Source organism: Uloborus diversus, unplaced genomic scaffold, assembly GCF_026930045.1.
Source record: "Uloborus diversus isolate 005 unplaced genomic scaffold, Udiv.v.3.1 scaffold_12, whole genome shotgun sequence".
NCBI lineage: Eukaryota > Metazoa > Arthropoda > Arachnida > Araneae > Uloboridae > Uloborus > Uloborus diversus.
The window spans coordinates 5,740,309-5,756,362 of record NW_026557876.1 but is presented as its reverse complement, the minus strand read 5'-3'; the positions used below and the strand labels follow the sequence as shown (position 1 = coordinate 5,756,362).

At 32.6% G+C, this 16,054-nt stretch overlaps 1 protein-coding gene across 2 annotated transcripts in view; it reads right to left on the bottom strand.

Annotated features, from left to right (window-relative positions):
• The window catches only part of LOC129232472 (ADP/ATP translocase 3), a 52,707-nt gene extending 37,018 nt beyond the window's left edge, over positions 1-15,689 (bottom strand). The window contains exons 1-2 of one of the 2 annotated variants that reach the window (XM_054866617.1): positions 15,465-15,689; positions 3,731-3,986 (exon numbers count right to left, since the gene is read on the bottom strand). In XM_054866617.1, the coding sequence (XP_054722592.1) occupies positions 3,731-3,986; positions 15,465-15,615 (407 nt within the window). In that variant the 5' untranslated portion in view covers positions 15,616-15,689. The remainder of the gene's footprint in view (positions 1-3,730; positions 3,987-15,464) is intronic. The other variant, XM_054866618.1, reaches the window with a different exon arrangement.
• Positions 15,690-16,054: the final 365 nt, after the last annotated feature.

Genomic DNA, 16,054 nt, shown 5'->3' with positions numbered 1-16,054 from the left:
TAATATTTTTCTGTAAGATACATAAATTAATCTTTAAAAATATTCTATTGGAAGAAACTAATTATTTGCTGCATTATCTTACTTTTTCTTTCTTAAATTAATGCAGTCATCTGCTTTTGCTGAAACTACTTTCACTGGAACTTTAAGCTTTCTTAAGTTGCTGACTTAGCAACATTCAAAAATTTTATTTCAATAACTTATTCAAAACAATATTTTTCTTTTCTTTTGTAAGTTCTTAATGATTAAAATGTTATCTAGATTATTATCAGACAGAACTGCACAGCTCTGTCCTCGCCTTTCTGACACTACTAAATATTCTTTCGCACTCTGCATTGGTGTGAGGTATGGCTAGAATGGAAAGCATAGAAAAGGTCAAAAGGAGAGCCTTTCATACTTCAATGAACCAGTGACATCAACCTAATTTCTTCAAAGCAACCAATTTTTTATTCATCCTCTCCCTTTTTAGCACAACATCGGGCAAGTCATTTATTTGTACAGAGCGAAATTCACTTTGGAGCTTATCTTAGGCTCTTCATCTGCAGTTTCTCTATTCTGAAGCAACATAACAGGAAACTTATAAAGAAAAGCAATAGCACAGATGTTGTTTGTTGTTGTCGTGTCCAAAGAAGTGCAGAGTGCGAAAGGTTTAAATGGCTCCAAAAGTCTTAAAAACAAGATGGAGCCCGATGACTGTAAAGGATTTCATGTGGTGGTGCTCCAAGTTGGAGGAGGGAGCGAATAATGGCCTGGCAATTAAAGACATGGTCCGGGATTAGTTGTGAATAGGGACAGTGCTTGCAGATGGGATAGGATTTAATATTACTTGGTAGAAACTTCATGCCCTTGAAATGTCCAGTACGTAGCCTAGCTATTGTAGAAGAGAGGTTTCTTGGGCAGTGGAGGTCAGGGATTGTTGCCTTGCTGAAAAGCTGGCAGCAAAGATATAAAACCTAATTATCTTACAACTATGCCTTAAGATCTTAAAAACTTACGATACCTCCAAAAATCTTACAATGTAAGGCTAAACCTTACAAGTTGGCAGCTATGAAATAAGCTTAACGAGTGAAAGTAAGAAAAAACAAAGTCAAAAAAAGCACAAATTACAGCAGACACTTGTTTCGGCGTTACAGGGAACGCCTTTTTCAATGCAAAAAGTAATGAGCTTAAGGATGAAAAGACATCTGGATGTCTTTTCATTCATAAGCTCATTACTTTTTGCATTGAAAAAGGCGTTCCCTGAAACGCCAAAACACTTGTCTGCTGTAACCTGCAATTTGTTCTTTTGACATTTTTTCTTACTTTACTGTTCAGCACAAAGGTATTTATTTATCTTAAGCTAATTGAGGTTTTAAGATTGCCTTTTTTTAAAAACAGTAAGTCTAAAAAAAAAGTTTTTTTTTAGTACCTTAATAAAATTTATTCTTAGTATTTAATTTTATTCAAACTATGCGTGTTATTGTCTCTGTATCATGCACTATTGAGAAACAAAGAAAACCTCATTCGAGAATGCTAGGAAAAGAATTACTCGAACTACCGATTACTTGAAGGTTTTTATCCGGTCCCTTGGGACTACCGAGTTATGGAGAGGCAGGGTTCGTAAATATAACTCATGATATTTTATTTTTTTCAACTAGGGTATTAAAAAGTAGTGTAACAATTTCAAATTGTTCAGAAAAAATTAAATGTTGTATGACTGCGCACCCCGAGTAATGCATATTATTCATCTCTGAATCATATAACTATAAAAGTAACTGACAGAAGAAAAATGAGGTAAAACAGCTAATGCTAAATGACCTCCATTAAAAATTGATTAAAAATGTAATATTAGATAAAAATAATGAAAGAAACATTCTAAGTCTACATACTGCAATTACAGTGAAGGTTCTACGTTTTTTGAAGGGACTGTATGAAAAAAGCGTACAAACGAAAAAACTTATAATAATAGGTATAGGTTAATGTGTATTAGACTTTACAGGGACCAATTTTTAAAACGTATAATTGATTAAAAATGCAAAAAAGAGAAACTTATAAACTGTGCTTCACTGTATAAGAAAATAAAGAATGATTTGAGGATGCATTTACTATTTTGAAGACTTCAATTTATGCTAATTGAAAATATTGGACACATCAAAATATCGGATATTTTTGAACAATGATCGAGAGTTCACCGTATTTGGTGCATCTCTAGCTTTAATCAAGGGGTACAAACATTCTTTAAGGGGTCTAAGGACCTTTAACCTTCAAAATTTGACTTTTTGGAAAAAATATGTTATGCATATTTTAATTCTGAACAATTTGATACCTTATTTATTACTATACACAAAAAACTGAGTTATCCTAAAAATGCGTAACCTCTCCCCGTAGAGATTTATGTTAACAGCAGCTCTTTAAGCATCTTTTTCTCAGGTGCCGGTTTTTTTCGTTTTGCGTGCATGATATCTCAAAAAGTTTTACATATTTCTGTAAATCTTTTAATGTATGTTCATCTGGTTTATATTTATGACCTGAACCTAAGCTTAGTTACTTTTTTAAAAGTTATTTTTTTGAAATTTTATAAGTTAATATTGAAAATTTCTACAATTTTGGGCAAAAATATTTTTTAAAATATTAACTTTCATTTTTAGTTAAAATTTAGGTTCAGATCATAAATATGAACTAGACAAACATGCATAAAAAGTTTCATGGAAATATATAAGAAACTTTCTGAGATATCATGCGCGCAAAACGAGAAAACCGGCACCTGAGAAAAAGAGGCCTCAACAGCTGCTGTTAACATAAATCTCTATGGGGAAAGTTTATGCATTTTACGATAACTTGAAAAGTTTTTTGCGTATGGTGATAAATAAGGTATCAAATTTTTCAGAATTAATAGATGCATAACATATATTTTTTCCAGAAAATCGAAAATTTTGAAGGTTAATAGGTCCTTAGACCCCTTTGAATAACAGAGCCGTGTCCAAGGGGAGGGTTTTAGGGGTTAAACCCCTCCCATTGAAAAAAAAAAAAAAATCAATGAATCATTAAAGGTTTTTTCAAAATGTTTTTTAAGTTTTAATTAATTTTAGAGTTAAACTCTAAAACAGTATTCACCTTCTTTAATATTTCCCAACTTTAACAATTAATATTTTCCTTAATTGTAGGATTCCCAAGCACCTTTGCATCTAAGTGCTTGAAAAAATGGAATTGGTTGGAGAGTCTAGGAATGCTGTAAGAATGCTGGGGAAAATTATTTAAAAGAATATTAGACAATGATGTAGCCCCCCCCCCCGCCCCCAAAAAAACTTAGGGGCAGGGAAAATGGTTACTTTGCTTACTGTTTTTTTATAGTACGCCTTTAGCGTTGGATGAATTAGTAGTCTCACACAGCAGAAAAATGTTTCTATGCAAAAAAGCATTTTTTTTTAAAATGAAATTTTTATTTTCATTCAATTCCTGTTCAATGTTATTTGATGGAAAAAAAAAAAAAAAAAAAAAAAAAAAGGAAAATGAGGTGGCATAAAAGAAATGTGTGCTTTTACAAAATGTTCAACTGTACAAATAAGATTTCATTAAAAAAAAAAAAAACGCAAAACGTATAATTAAAAAAAAGCCTAGTTATCGAACTAAAATGAACTATTTAACACGCGTAGTTAGTTTTCCTTTGACAACGTAAGTTACAAAGGGAAAAGGTTTCAACCCCTCCCTTTATGAAATCCTGCACACGGGCCTGTGAAGAATCTGTAGTCCTTACCTGGCAAAGTCCAGAGGATAGACAAAGCAGAGGGAGGTTGCTCCTGCTGCACCACCAGAAGCCAAGTTACCCAAGAAGTACCTCCAGAACTGGGTTTTTTTGTCAACACCACCAAGGAACACTTGCTTGTATTTATCCTTGAAGGCAAAATTGAGAGCCTGCGTTGGGAAGTATCGGATCACATTGGCCAAGTTACCCCTCCAGTAACTCAGGAAACCTTGCTCCCTTGGGATTCGGACGAAGGCATCCACCATTCCTGAAGTAGCAAAAACCAAAAATTTATCAAATGTGAAGAATATTGTTTTAAAATATTTATTTTTTTACAACACACTACAATTTGACCAATACATTCTGTAATAGATCACTAAACAAAGTTACAGATACAAGCTATTATCTCTTAAAAGAACACACTGTCCACCTCTGGAAAGTTGAGCTCCGCTGCCCGACTGATTGAACAATTCCATTTGTTGAAATAGGGGTGAGGAAAAATTAAGAATTTGCAGATTTAGTTTGCAGAGTTATTTATTGCCTACTTGACACAATATCACTCAGGTGATAAGTAGCAAGCGGTAAAGGATATTCTTACCAAAAAAAAAAAAAAAAAATAAAGGGTTGTAATGGTAGCCAAACTCGACACCTAACAATGACACCTTTCTAATTGCTCTCCCTTGAAAGAAATGGACTTTCTCAAAACCCCATATTTCTATTTCTCAGAGGTGGACAGTAGCAATGTTTTTAAAGTCGCAAATATAGTAAACATTCATTTATCTTGTCCCTATTAAACTGCATTTTACTAAATCTGGACATCTATTTTGTATTACAGATGATAGTCTGATACTGGACTCGAGCAAAATTTTTTGAAGACCGAAATTTCCTTAAACTATGAGGACTCCAGGATCCTTGGTTTTGGCTTGTACAGCATATATTATAGCTAGACATTATTTTCTGTAAAATTTATTTTAATTCATTAATGTCTTGATCAGTACTATCATTTTTTTCATTATTTCTCAATAGTTGAACATGGTTAGAACATCATTTCAAGACAAATAGGCAGCGTTAGAAATCTTCGTCTGCCAATAGGCATGAAGATGTACTGGTTCATGTATAGGAAATTTACTTTTACATGAAATACATTTCTACATAACTTTGCAGCCAAATATTTTTTTTCAGAAACTCTTTGCAATGTAATATAGAAAAAGTCACCTAAATATAATAATATTTTTTGAAAAATATTAAATCAACATGAATATTAAATTAATGGCAGACATAAGTTGTTCAGATATATTTTGTTTTCATGATAGATCAATAGTTGAACATGGTTAAATCATCATTACAACAAATGCCCTTCCTGCTTTTATTCTTCTTAGAAAGGTTTGTGGAAAATATTAACCCATAATAACACGACTTGAAAACTCTTGTCCGGAGAAAACCAATGTCATAAAAATCAACCAATCAATTAACCTGCAAATTGATGACATGCACAAACAAATTTTTTAAAATAATAATGGGGTAATAGTGGATTCCAATTTAAATTTTCCGACAACAGTGCGAAATTTTTGGAAATTATGAGGATGCATGCTCCCAGCCCTCCCCATACGTAAAAACTAGTTTTAGAATGTGTCGTCAGTCCAACATTTTCGGAAAAGGCAAGCCAAATTTCTTGGATCAAACACCCTTTGTGATTTCTTTGCAAAAACCTCATATGGGAGGAATATAAATTGAAAGTTATAGCTTGGCTTAAACAGCATTAAATTCAGACGCTATAAGAATATAAGTTTTGATCACAGATTAAAAGAAAATACTCTTCCCTTTGTAAGAAAAATTACTTTTCTTTAATGAAGATATACTCAAAAAATTTTTTTGGGAGACAAAGGAAAAGCACAATACAGACCTTGATTTAATCATTGTCAAGGGATTGGATAAAAAAAAAATTGTTAAATCAAGGATATTGTTAAATCTAGGAGCATAGATATTTAATACAGTCGAATACGGACCAGTAGAATTTTTCATTAAATTAGGGAAATCGTTAAATCGAAGCTATTCTGTATATCTGAATGAGCGATATAACAAGGGATTAATATATACTAGTTTTTTTATTGAAGAAACATCCACTTTTATATTAAATTAGACTTGCTGCGATAAAATCCTAACCGGCAACGGGGTAAAAGCTGCAGAAATAAAATACCAATTTTTTTACATTTAAGAATAATTTTTTGAGCAGTCTTTTTCTCTTTAATATGATCACAAATATTCCATTCCTTCACAGTTTTTCATTAGTCTCAATTAAAAAAAACTTCGTTGGAATGTACAGTACAATGAGGAATCTATTTGAAACTTACATTTTAAGTCTTGTTCAGATATATTTTATTTTCATTATGCTTCAATAGTTGAACATGGTTAAAACATCATGACAAGACTTGCATATGCTCCCAAAAACATTTTCACACCCCAAGTACAGTAAAACCGATTATCTAAATAGATTGGGACCAGATTACATTTTGATTTTTTCTGGAAATAGGGTCCATTTTAATTATTGTTCCTATCCTGAAACACCAGGGGAAAAAACTTTTTTGCAGAAATGGAGCTTGAAATTAATGAAATGACAACACTTTTACTTACCAAGTGCTGTACACTCAGGGTTCGAAAATATCAGATATTTTGATATATATATATATCCGATATTTTCAATCAGTCGACTCTCGATATCTCGACTTCGCTGAACTCGAATTTCCGCTTATGTCGAAGTTTTTGGATGGTCCCAAACTTCTGCTAATGTTCTTAATGGTTTTTTTTTCGTTAACTCTAAGTTCACTCCACTTATCTCGAAGTTTGAGACAGACATCTCTTAACATTTATTGCCCTGATTATCAGTAGCGAAACCAACTTGACCGTAAAATGACGGAGAAAATTCTGCTATTTTCACCACCTGCTCCCTTTTGTTAGGGCTTTGAAGACGGGGGCGTAATTGACAAGTCGCCACCTCTTTTGACGAGAGAAAGAGCTAAAATGCACTCGTTCACGCGTTGCTTGTTCACGCTTCGATAAGTTCTTTTCAGTGGCTCTGTTAGAACGAGTACAAAAGGGAGATAGACCAGACGTTGATAAGGGATTAGCAAGAAAGAGAGCACGTGTAATACCCCTGGGTGAGGGCTAAACCAGTTAGTGACCCACCAATTGAACTTGGAACTGCTCACTTGAAGCTTCGCTGATCTCAGCTTTTTAGCACTCGTAGCATTTAGTAAATGATTGCATGCTCAGCGTTTTGAAAAATGAGTAAGAGAAAGCTAAAAATTTTAACTATTGAAGAAAAGGTCGATTTAATTAAAGATGTAGAGAATAATCCTACCGTTAAGAAAAAGGACTTGGCCCTGAAATATGGCATACCGCCGAATACATTATCGACAATAATGTCGAACAAAGAAAAAATATTAGAACATTACGAAACAAAGGGCGGTTCTGCAAATCTTAATCGTAAAAAAATCAAGGAGTGCACATACACCGACATTGAAACGGCACTCTTGAAATGGTTTAAGAATTATGAGCATAAGCGGACTGAAATCCCTGTGAGTGGAATTCTCCTTCGTGAAAAAGCACTTGATTTTGGCAAACTCCTTGGACACATGGACTTTGTAGCAAGCAGTGGATGGCTCGAGAGGTTTAAAGCTCGTCATAACATAGTTTTTCGGAATTTACATGGAGAAGCTAAACACGTCCCGGAAAGTCTTTGTGAAAAATGGAGAATAAGACTTCCCACCCTACTGTTTGGTTACAAAGCATCAGACGTCTTTAATATTGATGAAACCGGATTATTCTAGCGCTGGAGGAAAAATGAGCAAAGATCGCTTAACTGTTCTTGTTGGTGCCAATGCTGATGGATCAGAAAAGTTACCCCTCTTAGTTATTGGTAAATTGAAAAACCCACGTTGCTTTAAAAATGTCAAATCTTTGCCGGTAAATTACAAAAGCAATAAGAAATCCTGGATGACCAGCGAGCCGTTTGAAGAATACGTGAGAAAACTTGATTTGAGTTTTCATAAAAAATCTCGAGAAGTTTTGCTGTTTGTGGACAATTGTCCAGCACATCCAAAGTTAAAAAATTTAAAGTCAATTAAGCTTGAATTCTTCCCACCAAATACAACGGCAAAACTTCAGCCAGCTGATCAGGGAGTAATTCGTAATTTAAAAGTGCATTATAGGAAACGAGTAATTAGAAAGTTCAATGATATTGAAAATAATAAAGAGCATACCAGTTCCATATCGGTATTAGATGCTCTTCGAATGGTTTTTAGTGCCTGGCAAAATGATGTTTCCCAAGACACAATTGCTCATTGTTTTCAGAAATGCGGATTCTTTCCTTCAAGTGCTCCCAATATTGTTGATGAGGTTAACGAATGTTTGGACAACGAGTTCAGAGATGTGTTTCAAGAACAATCATTGGAACTTTCTGACTTCGTAAACGTTGACTCCGAGCTCATTACCTGCGACGAACTTTGCGATGAAGATATTGTTGCAGAAGTAACAGCTAAAGAAGATGGTACGGACAATGAAGAGAAAATTGAAATTTCTGAACATAATGATTTGCCAACAAATGCAGATGTTAGTAATGCACTATCGATTATTCATCGTTCTATTGAAAGTCGGGAAAATGTTCCACAGGATATATTCAATGCCATGAGTAAAATTAATGATTTCATACATAGCAGAAATATTAATTCAAAAAAACAAGCAAGTATAAAGCAATATTTATTAAATGTGAAGTAAGAAATACATTTTTTTATTAGTAATATTATTTTTGCTTATGTTCTTCAAGTTTTACACACTTTTGTATTTTTTTTTTTTTGGGGGGGGGGGGGGCGGCGGGGGGGGGGGGGGGGAAACTAATACAAGTTTTCTCTCCTATCTGAGCATTTATGTGTGGTTTTGTTTAATTACTTTTACAATTGTTTCAAAAGGGAAATAATAGTTAGTTTTCGGTATCTCGAACTTCGGCTATGTCGAATCTTTTTCTTGGTCCCTCGTACTTCGAGAGTCGACTGTATATCTAATATTTCATTTTGCATTTTTTTCAATTTCAATGAAGTTAATTTAGCATTTAGCTGTTTTACTCATTATGTTAGCTATTTTTACACAGTTATAGGATTCAGAAATAAAAAAATAAGCATTAGTCTGTGCAGTCTTAAGATTTTTTTTTGAGCAACCTTTAATATTTAGGCATTTATAATATGAATTGATCTTTTACATTACTAATCATTTTATGAATATAAAATAAAAAAGGAATATTATAGTACTTTTTTATGTTAATGATGTATTAATACATCATAAAAATATAGTACATAATTAGTTATTTTTAATAATAAAAGAACAATATTACTATGATTAACATAATGTTTATATTGAAAATACTGTAGTTGAAAAATAAATATTGAAAATATAGTAATATTTTAGTCCTTCTCTAGTGTGCCAAATAAGGTTACACGTGTTCAAAACTTAATATCAGTCCAACTTTTGCATATTCATCAGATGCCCCATAAAAATTAAGAAAAAACTAAACCAAGTGAAAGTTGAAACTTCAATCTTGTTTCCCAGTAGTTTTAACAAAGAAAAGCCTTATGAAAACCATGGGCCGTAATAAGGGGAAAGATTACTTCACACAGAATTGAAGCCATCCCCCCCCCCCCCCCAAAGTAGAATGAATAAAAAGTGAAATTCATTGAAATTGGTCATTTGTATTTTCACAAAAACAAAACATGTACTAACAACTTCATAACCAAACAAACTAATTTGCGGTGAAGCTTGTGTTTGATTTTGGCATAGAAAGATAAGGTTACTCCTACGAGATTGTAATACAGAAAATCCATTTCGAATATTAGGATCCTTTTGAAAAAAAAAATATACAAAATTTTTTAATATTCAATATTGATCAAAATTTCAAGAATTTTTCTTTTAAAAAGTATAAAAATTATAATCCCAAGAAACAGTGACACACCAATGTTTAGCTATTAGTTGCTCTTTCATCTATTATATAAAATATGCTATGTTTATCAATGTTAAGTAGTCAATAGCTACCAGAAGCCTATCTAGGATTTTTTTTTTTGCTACCTAGTTTTGTGAAAGTATTGCATCATTCTATTTTTATGAATGTTCTTTTTTTATCAGTATTGTTTTTGTGAACTTTTAGAGGCATCTTAATTTTTGTAAAAGTGAAATTTTAGTTCAAAAAGTGTAAATGTCATCTAGTATTACTTTTAACAGGTTTCGTTTTTTGGTTGGGGGTGAGCTAAAAACCTAAGAAGTACTAAAAATACCATACTAATTTTAGCTCAATGGGCTACGTAATATGTGTACAATATTGGAAATTATGAGAAAAACAGTGCCCCAAAATATGTTAAAGGATTGTGATGATATTGCATACACTTTGGCGAGAAACAGCTAAAAATTAGTTAAAATACCACAAAAAGGTTGCTATTTAAGAGATTGTTCATATAAACCTGCTTAGAATTTTATTTTAAGAGTAAATTTTGTTTTAAACAGAGAAACAAGTTTTATATTTTAAAATGCAAATTTTGATGTTTTTGTGAAGCTACTGATTTTATTACTTGATTTTTGTGAAAGTACCTATTTCAAAACAAGATTTTTGTGAAGGTACCGAAAAACGGTAGCAAAATCAGCCTGTATTGGGCCCTGGCTACTAATTTTTAAAATAAAAAGAAAGATTAAAAAAAAGTCCCCCTTTTTTTTAACGAAGAAAATCATACCCTGCCAACTACGATGTTACACATGTATTAAAACACTTAAAGTTGAAAGAAATATAAATTTCAGCTAGCGATTCCAAACTTAACTTTCCGACACTCTTACGAGGGGCTTGCCGTCGAAAGAGTCCTACAGTCCTGCCGAGTACGGGGCCATGCAGTATAAATCTCGGATTCGACAATCTTAAAGACCACGAATTTTGAAAAACTTTTCAATTTAATGATTTTAATAAAAATACAAATGAACTTAAATTTCTTTGCCTCTTCACAAGGCACAGTAAGCATCATAAATGCAAAAACTTATACCCATGGCAGAGGCAAAGAGATTGCAATTTTCAAAGTTATTTTAGAATTGCATTTTAGAGCCCTACAATAAACTTATTACTAATCACAATTTATATAATTGAAGCAAAAATCAAACCAACGATTTAGATTTTAACGTTTCGACTCTCATAAATTTGGCTTGAAAATTTATCGATTTTTATAGGATTGAAGAGATTTCATTTCTTTACCCTCCAGAAAAGCATAGTAAGCATCAAAAATCAGTCGATTCTCATATCAGATGCAAAGATATTGTTTTAATGAAAATGAAAGCATCAAAAATGTAAAAACGGCAAATAAAAGAATTTAAAGCAAAAAACAAATTGTACTTTAACAAGTCTACAAGATCTTACATTTTTAATAATCATCGACATAATCAAAAATTTGGAAAAAAATAGGATGTGGGGTAGAAAATACTCTAACGAAAAAATAGAGGCATTCCGGCAAAATTCAATATAACGTAATCACTCAAGTCGGATTGGCGATAGAAAATCTAGTTAAAACCTAAAACTACTTTAATAAAGTTATATAAATTGAAAAGGATATCTAAATATTGAACAATTTTTTTATTCATCATTAAAAATGTTTTTTCTAACCGAAACAAATTTTCAATATTTACAAGTAGTGAAATTTTCAAATTTTGTGCAATTTTTTATCACTCATATTTTAGGTTCATGAATATTAACCACTTATTCATAGCATTGAGAATAAACTCTCCAATAAAACACTTGGAAAGTCAGCCACAGATGTGTACCCCTTTTGATGCTGGGGGGCATTCCGGTTGAACGTTACAGAAATCTGGCAAGTCTAGTTATAACTGTGTGCTCAAAAGAGTTTTTTTCTCTACAGAATAAAAAAGGTTGGTTAACTAGCTTTAAACTGTTGAACAGTAAAATTCCGTTATAACAAATACAACGAAATTTCAGTTTCAACGAACTACGCTTTCAGTTCCTATTTAACTGCCATGTTACATTATTTGAATTCCATTACAACGAACGAAAATTGCGGCCCCTTGAAGTTCGTTGTAACGGGATTTCACCATTTATCTCTTTGGTGCACTATCGCTTTCCGAGGAATACTAAGGGTACAGAAAACATTTTCATTTTTACCCCTGGCTTCGAAAAACTGGAGTTTTTTTTGCGCATGAAAATCCACTTAATGTGTTTCAACTTCACTTCTGGGAAGAACTTTGGAATTATTACTAGAGACGTACCGAGTACTCGGTAACTACTCGGTACTCGGCCAATTTGCCGAGTACTCGGTATTCGGCCAAATTCTGATCAGATACTCGGTCAATACCGAGTAGTTGCAAAAAGTTGAATGATGTCCAAGACAGATACTAAAATTTATAAAAAAAAAAACGAACAAGCATTATATTATGCAATCATTTACAATTAAAATTTAAATTTTGAGAATAATGAAGTTTGTAATGATTCAGTGGAATAAATCTTTATTTTAATGTCTCCAAAGTTAATAAAACTTATTTATTAAAAATTATGCAAAAAAGGTAAGTATAGAAAATATGGAATTTTTATATTAAGAATGAATTTTTGCTACAAACAAAAATTAGTTATAAAAAATATAAAAATACCTTTGCTTAAAAAATAAAAGGAAATAAAACAACATTAAAAGCAAAGTGCAGGAACACTGCAGACACGTGTTTTGGTGTTACAAGGAATTTCTTTTTCAATGCACAAAATGGGAGCTCATGGATTTAAAGACAAAACTCGGATTTTTTTGTCGTATGTCTTTACATTCTTTAGCTCACATGTTATGCACTGAAGAAGACGTTCCTTGTAATGGGGGGTCAGAAACACGTGTCTGCAGTGTTCCTGCACATTTGTTTTATCTGTTTTTAAAATTTATGTTTAGCGGACTAGAACTGTAACTGATTGGTATACAGTGAAACCCCTCCTAACGGACATCCCTCTTATGCGGACAATTTTTAATTCCCCAGTTCCTATGCGAATAACATTATTAACCCCTGTCCTGCAGACACCTCTCTATTGCGGACAAAAAAAAAGTCCCGTTAGTGTCTGCATTAGAGGGATTTCACTGTAATTTGTTTTAATTCCAACTTGATAAATCATACTTTTTATTTATTTTTAATTTTAAAAATATTTTTTTTTGTAAAATTTTTGACACAAACAAAATTGTTTATATAATGCGTAATTAAATTTCAGCAGGAATTTAGTTTTAAAAACTATTATAGGGACAAGGAGGTCTATACTACTATTCCAATAAGTTCAAAATTCATCATATGTGTGTCGGTGGTCCTTCTTAAAACATAATTGGTACTTTGTAACTCGGCCGAGTAGTGAAAGGCCGAGTACTCGGTACTCGGCCAAAGTGCTACTCGGTACGTCTTTAATTATTACCAAAAAATGTCTCCAATTTCAATAACTCTTTTATTAGTACACCAAAATGCAGTATATTATGTGTTATGTTATTTTCAGAATTTCTATTTTGAAGGCGGAGAAAATTTTATTTGCTTGTAATGCTGTATCCATGTCAAATCAAAATTCATTCAAGTTATATAGTTTAATTAAAAGGTGTCAAATCTTAAACAACCTAGGTACGTATGTAGGTATAATCAAATCTGGTCTAAATGAGGGTCCACTGTACTACAAATAGTTAACACTAATTCAGTACATTAGCCCAGTAACTACATACAGAACTTGGGATTGCAAAACCAGTTGCAGGGGTCTGGCCAGAGGATATTTGGGTCCGTTAACGGACCCTTCACAAAATCCCGATGAAACAAAACGGACCCTTCACAAAGTTCTGATAAACAAGATCGGATCTGTCAAATTGTTTATTGAAAGAGCAAATCTGAAAGCAAAATAACATATTTCTGTGTATAAACCGATAATTTTTGGATTTATAAGTTTTGAACGAAATTCTGTGCTTTTTAAGAGTGTCTTGAGTCAAAAAGTTGAATGCTGAACCCTATTCTGAATTTTATTTCATTTATTTATATTTTTGTTACAATTATTTTAAGTACTGTACAGAAATATATCTAGTATAATTTAACATAATGTAGAATGGTAGATAAATATTGATACTTGAAAGAGCGATGCCCCCCCCCCCCCCCAGCCAAATATCAGAAAAAAAATCCAGAATGATTTTCTCGACGTAGAAGAGGAAAACACTCAACTTTAAGTTTAATGCAGTTTGTGCCATCTCTAAATTCTAAAATTTCGTTTTAATAAAAATTTTTTTTTTTTGCGAAATTTTTTTCACAAAATTAATTCATTTTTCACAAAAAACGGACCCTGTGAAAAATCCTGGACAGACCCCTGAGTTGATATTGGACTGAAGACTATTTTTTTGCAATAATGAGAATGTTTCAGCAACTACAAGCCTCCCACCACCCACGTAAAAACTTTTTATCAATGCACATAAAAATCTTCAAAAAGAAAAAATTTCATTTTTTAAATAAATTCAGTTTTGGAAGGTGTTGTCAGCCCAAAATCTTAAAACCACACACTGTTTTGGGCTAAAACTTTCCAGCACTTTGAAGTCTAAAAGTTTCAAGAATAAAACTAGACAAATTCCGAGACTATCTCCCCATTAATTAAAAGTCAATTCTGTGCTTACAAATTTTCCCCTAAGTAGTTACATGGAAATCGGAGCTTGCTAACACTATTAAATATTCAAACCAGAAATTGAACAGCAATAATATTTTCGAAAAATATTGTTAACATTTCACAAAAATTATAAAAGTTTTCAAAAATCGAAATTTCATATTACATTTTAGTACCAGGGATTTTAAGGATTGTAAGTTGTCTTTTGCAGTAAGTGAAGTTTTGCTTACGAGATGAATTTTACTCTTTTTTTTATAATCTATAAAAAAAATCTTAGAGCATTTAAATCTCTTAAAGGAGTGTAAAAAGTTAATATGGTGGTTTAATTCAGACATTGATCAAAATGGTACTTTCCCTCCTGGGTATATATTATTTTTCTTTAAAAATTCAGATTCCAATAAAACCAGAGTTTCTAATTTGGAATGTGATAATTATAAGTCATATCTCGTTATTTCCAGCATAAAATAGGAAGGAGCTGTATTCATCTAACAGTTATTCCGTATTTTAATTGGGGTTGGCACGATTTTGCCGAATGTGGGAAAAACCGGTAAAAACGACGCAACAGGTGTTTCGTAGTGAAGTTTCCAGAAGTTAAAAAGTTTCAAACGGAATGTGTGGAGGGGGGGGGGGGGTTATCGAGAGTTGATCAGGCATTAACCCCTTTTCCACCCCCATCCTTTACTTCACAAGGAGGGAGGGGGGGGGGACAAAATCTGAAGAAAAGTGGAATGATTTCTACTTCAGAGGGGAGGCGAAGGCCACGTGTACATCACGTGCTTGCACTGCTCAGATTGTTCCGCTGTAAAAGAATCTTATTGAGAGCGTTGAAAATTGATTCGACAGGACAGAGCTAAAAATCCACTAGGCAAATTCTAAAATAAGCGGAATGCAATAATTTACAAAGCAAGGAAATATAACGGAACATTTTAAAAGCCGATGCTTATTGAGTAGGTTACACGCACCAAAATATGCAAACTTTCTGAAAAAATACAATTGAGAACTTAAATTTATTACCGGTAGAAAAATTTAATTTGGCCAGCCAACATGGCGGACAGAAGGGTTAAGTAAATGACCTACCTTTGTACTGTTTGTCGACGGAGATTTGTTTTGAAGCATGTTGGACTTGTAATAATAACTTAACACGTTCAATTGGTGCTACGGCAGTCTTGGAAATAGCAGCAGCTACTCCACCAGCAATAAAATCCTTAGCAAAGGACACTGGATCCATTTTTTTAGCTGATGTAGTAAGTACTGCACGTGAACTACGAGCACACGCAAGGGAAAAGGAAGTTCGGGAAGAATTGTGCCGGTTTTATGCACCGCTGGCGCCAAATATAGCAACCCTACTTTTAATAAGTATCGTAGCAATTTACAAATATTTTACATATTTAAACAATTTTTTTGATTTTTAGCGTTTCTGACGAGGAAATTAAAATTCTATGCATCAGCCAAATATCATATTAAATTATATTTGTTACAAAAAATCAAGATCGCATGTAAATAGTATATTAAATTGTAAAATTTAAATATGCAGCGAAACAAAGTATTTTTCAGATTCCTAAAGTTGCAATGAAATTTTCAACTTGAACCACTTTTTTAGTCAAAAACATTTTTTAAAATCCTACTTTGACACACTTCCTACAATATGTTCGAAGTATCATCATGTA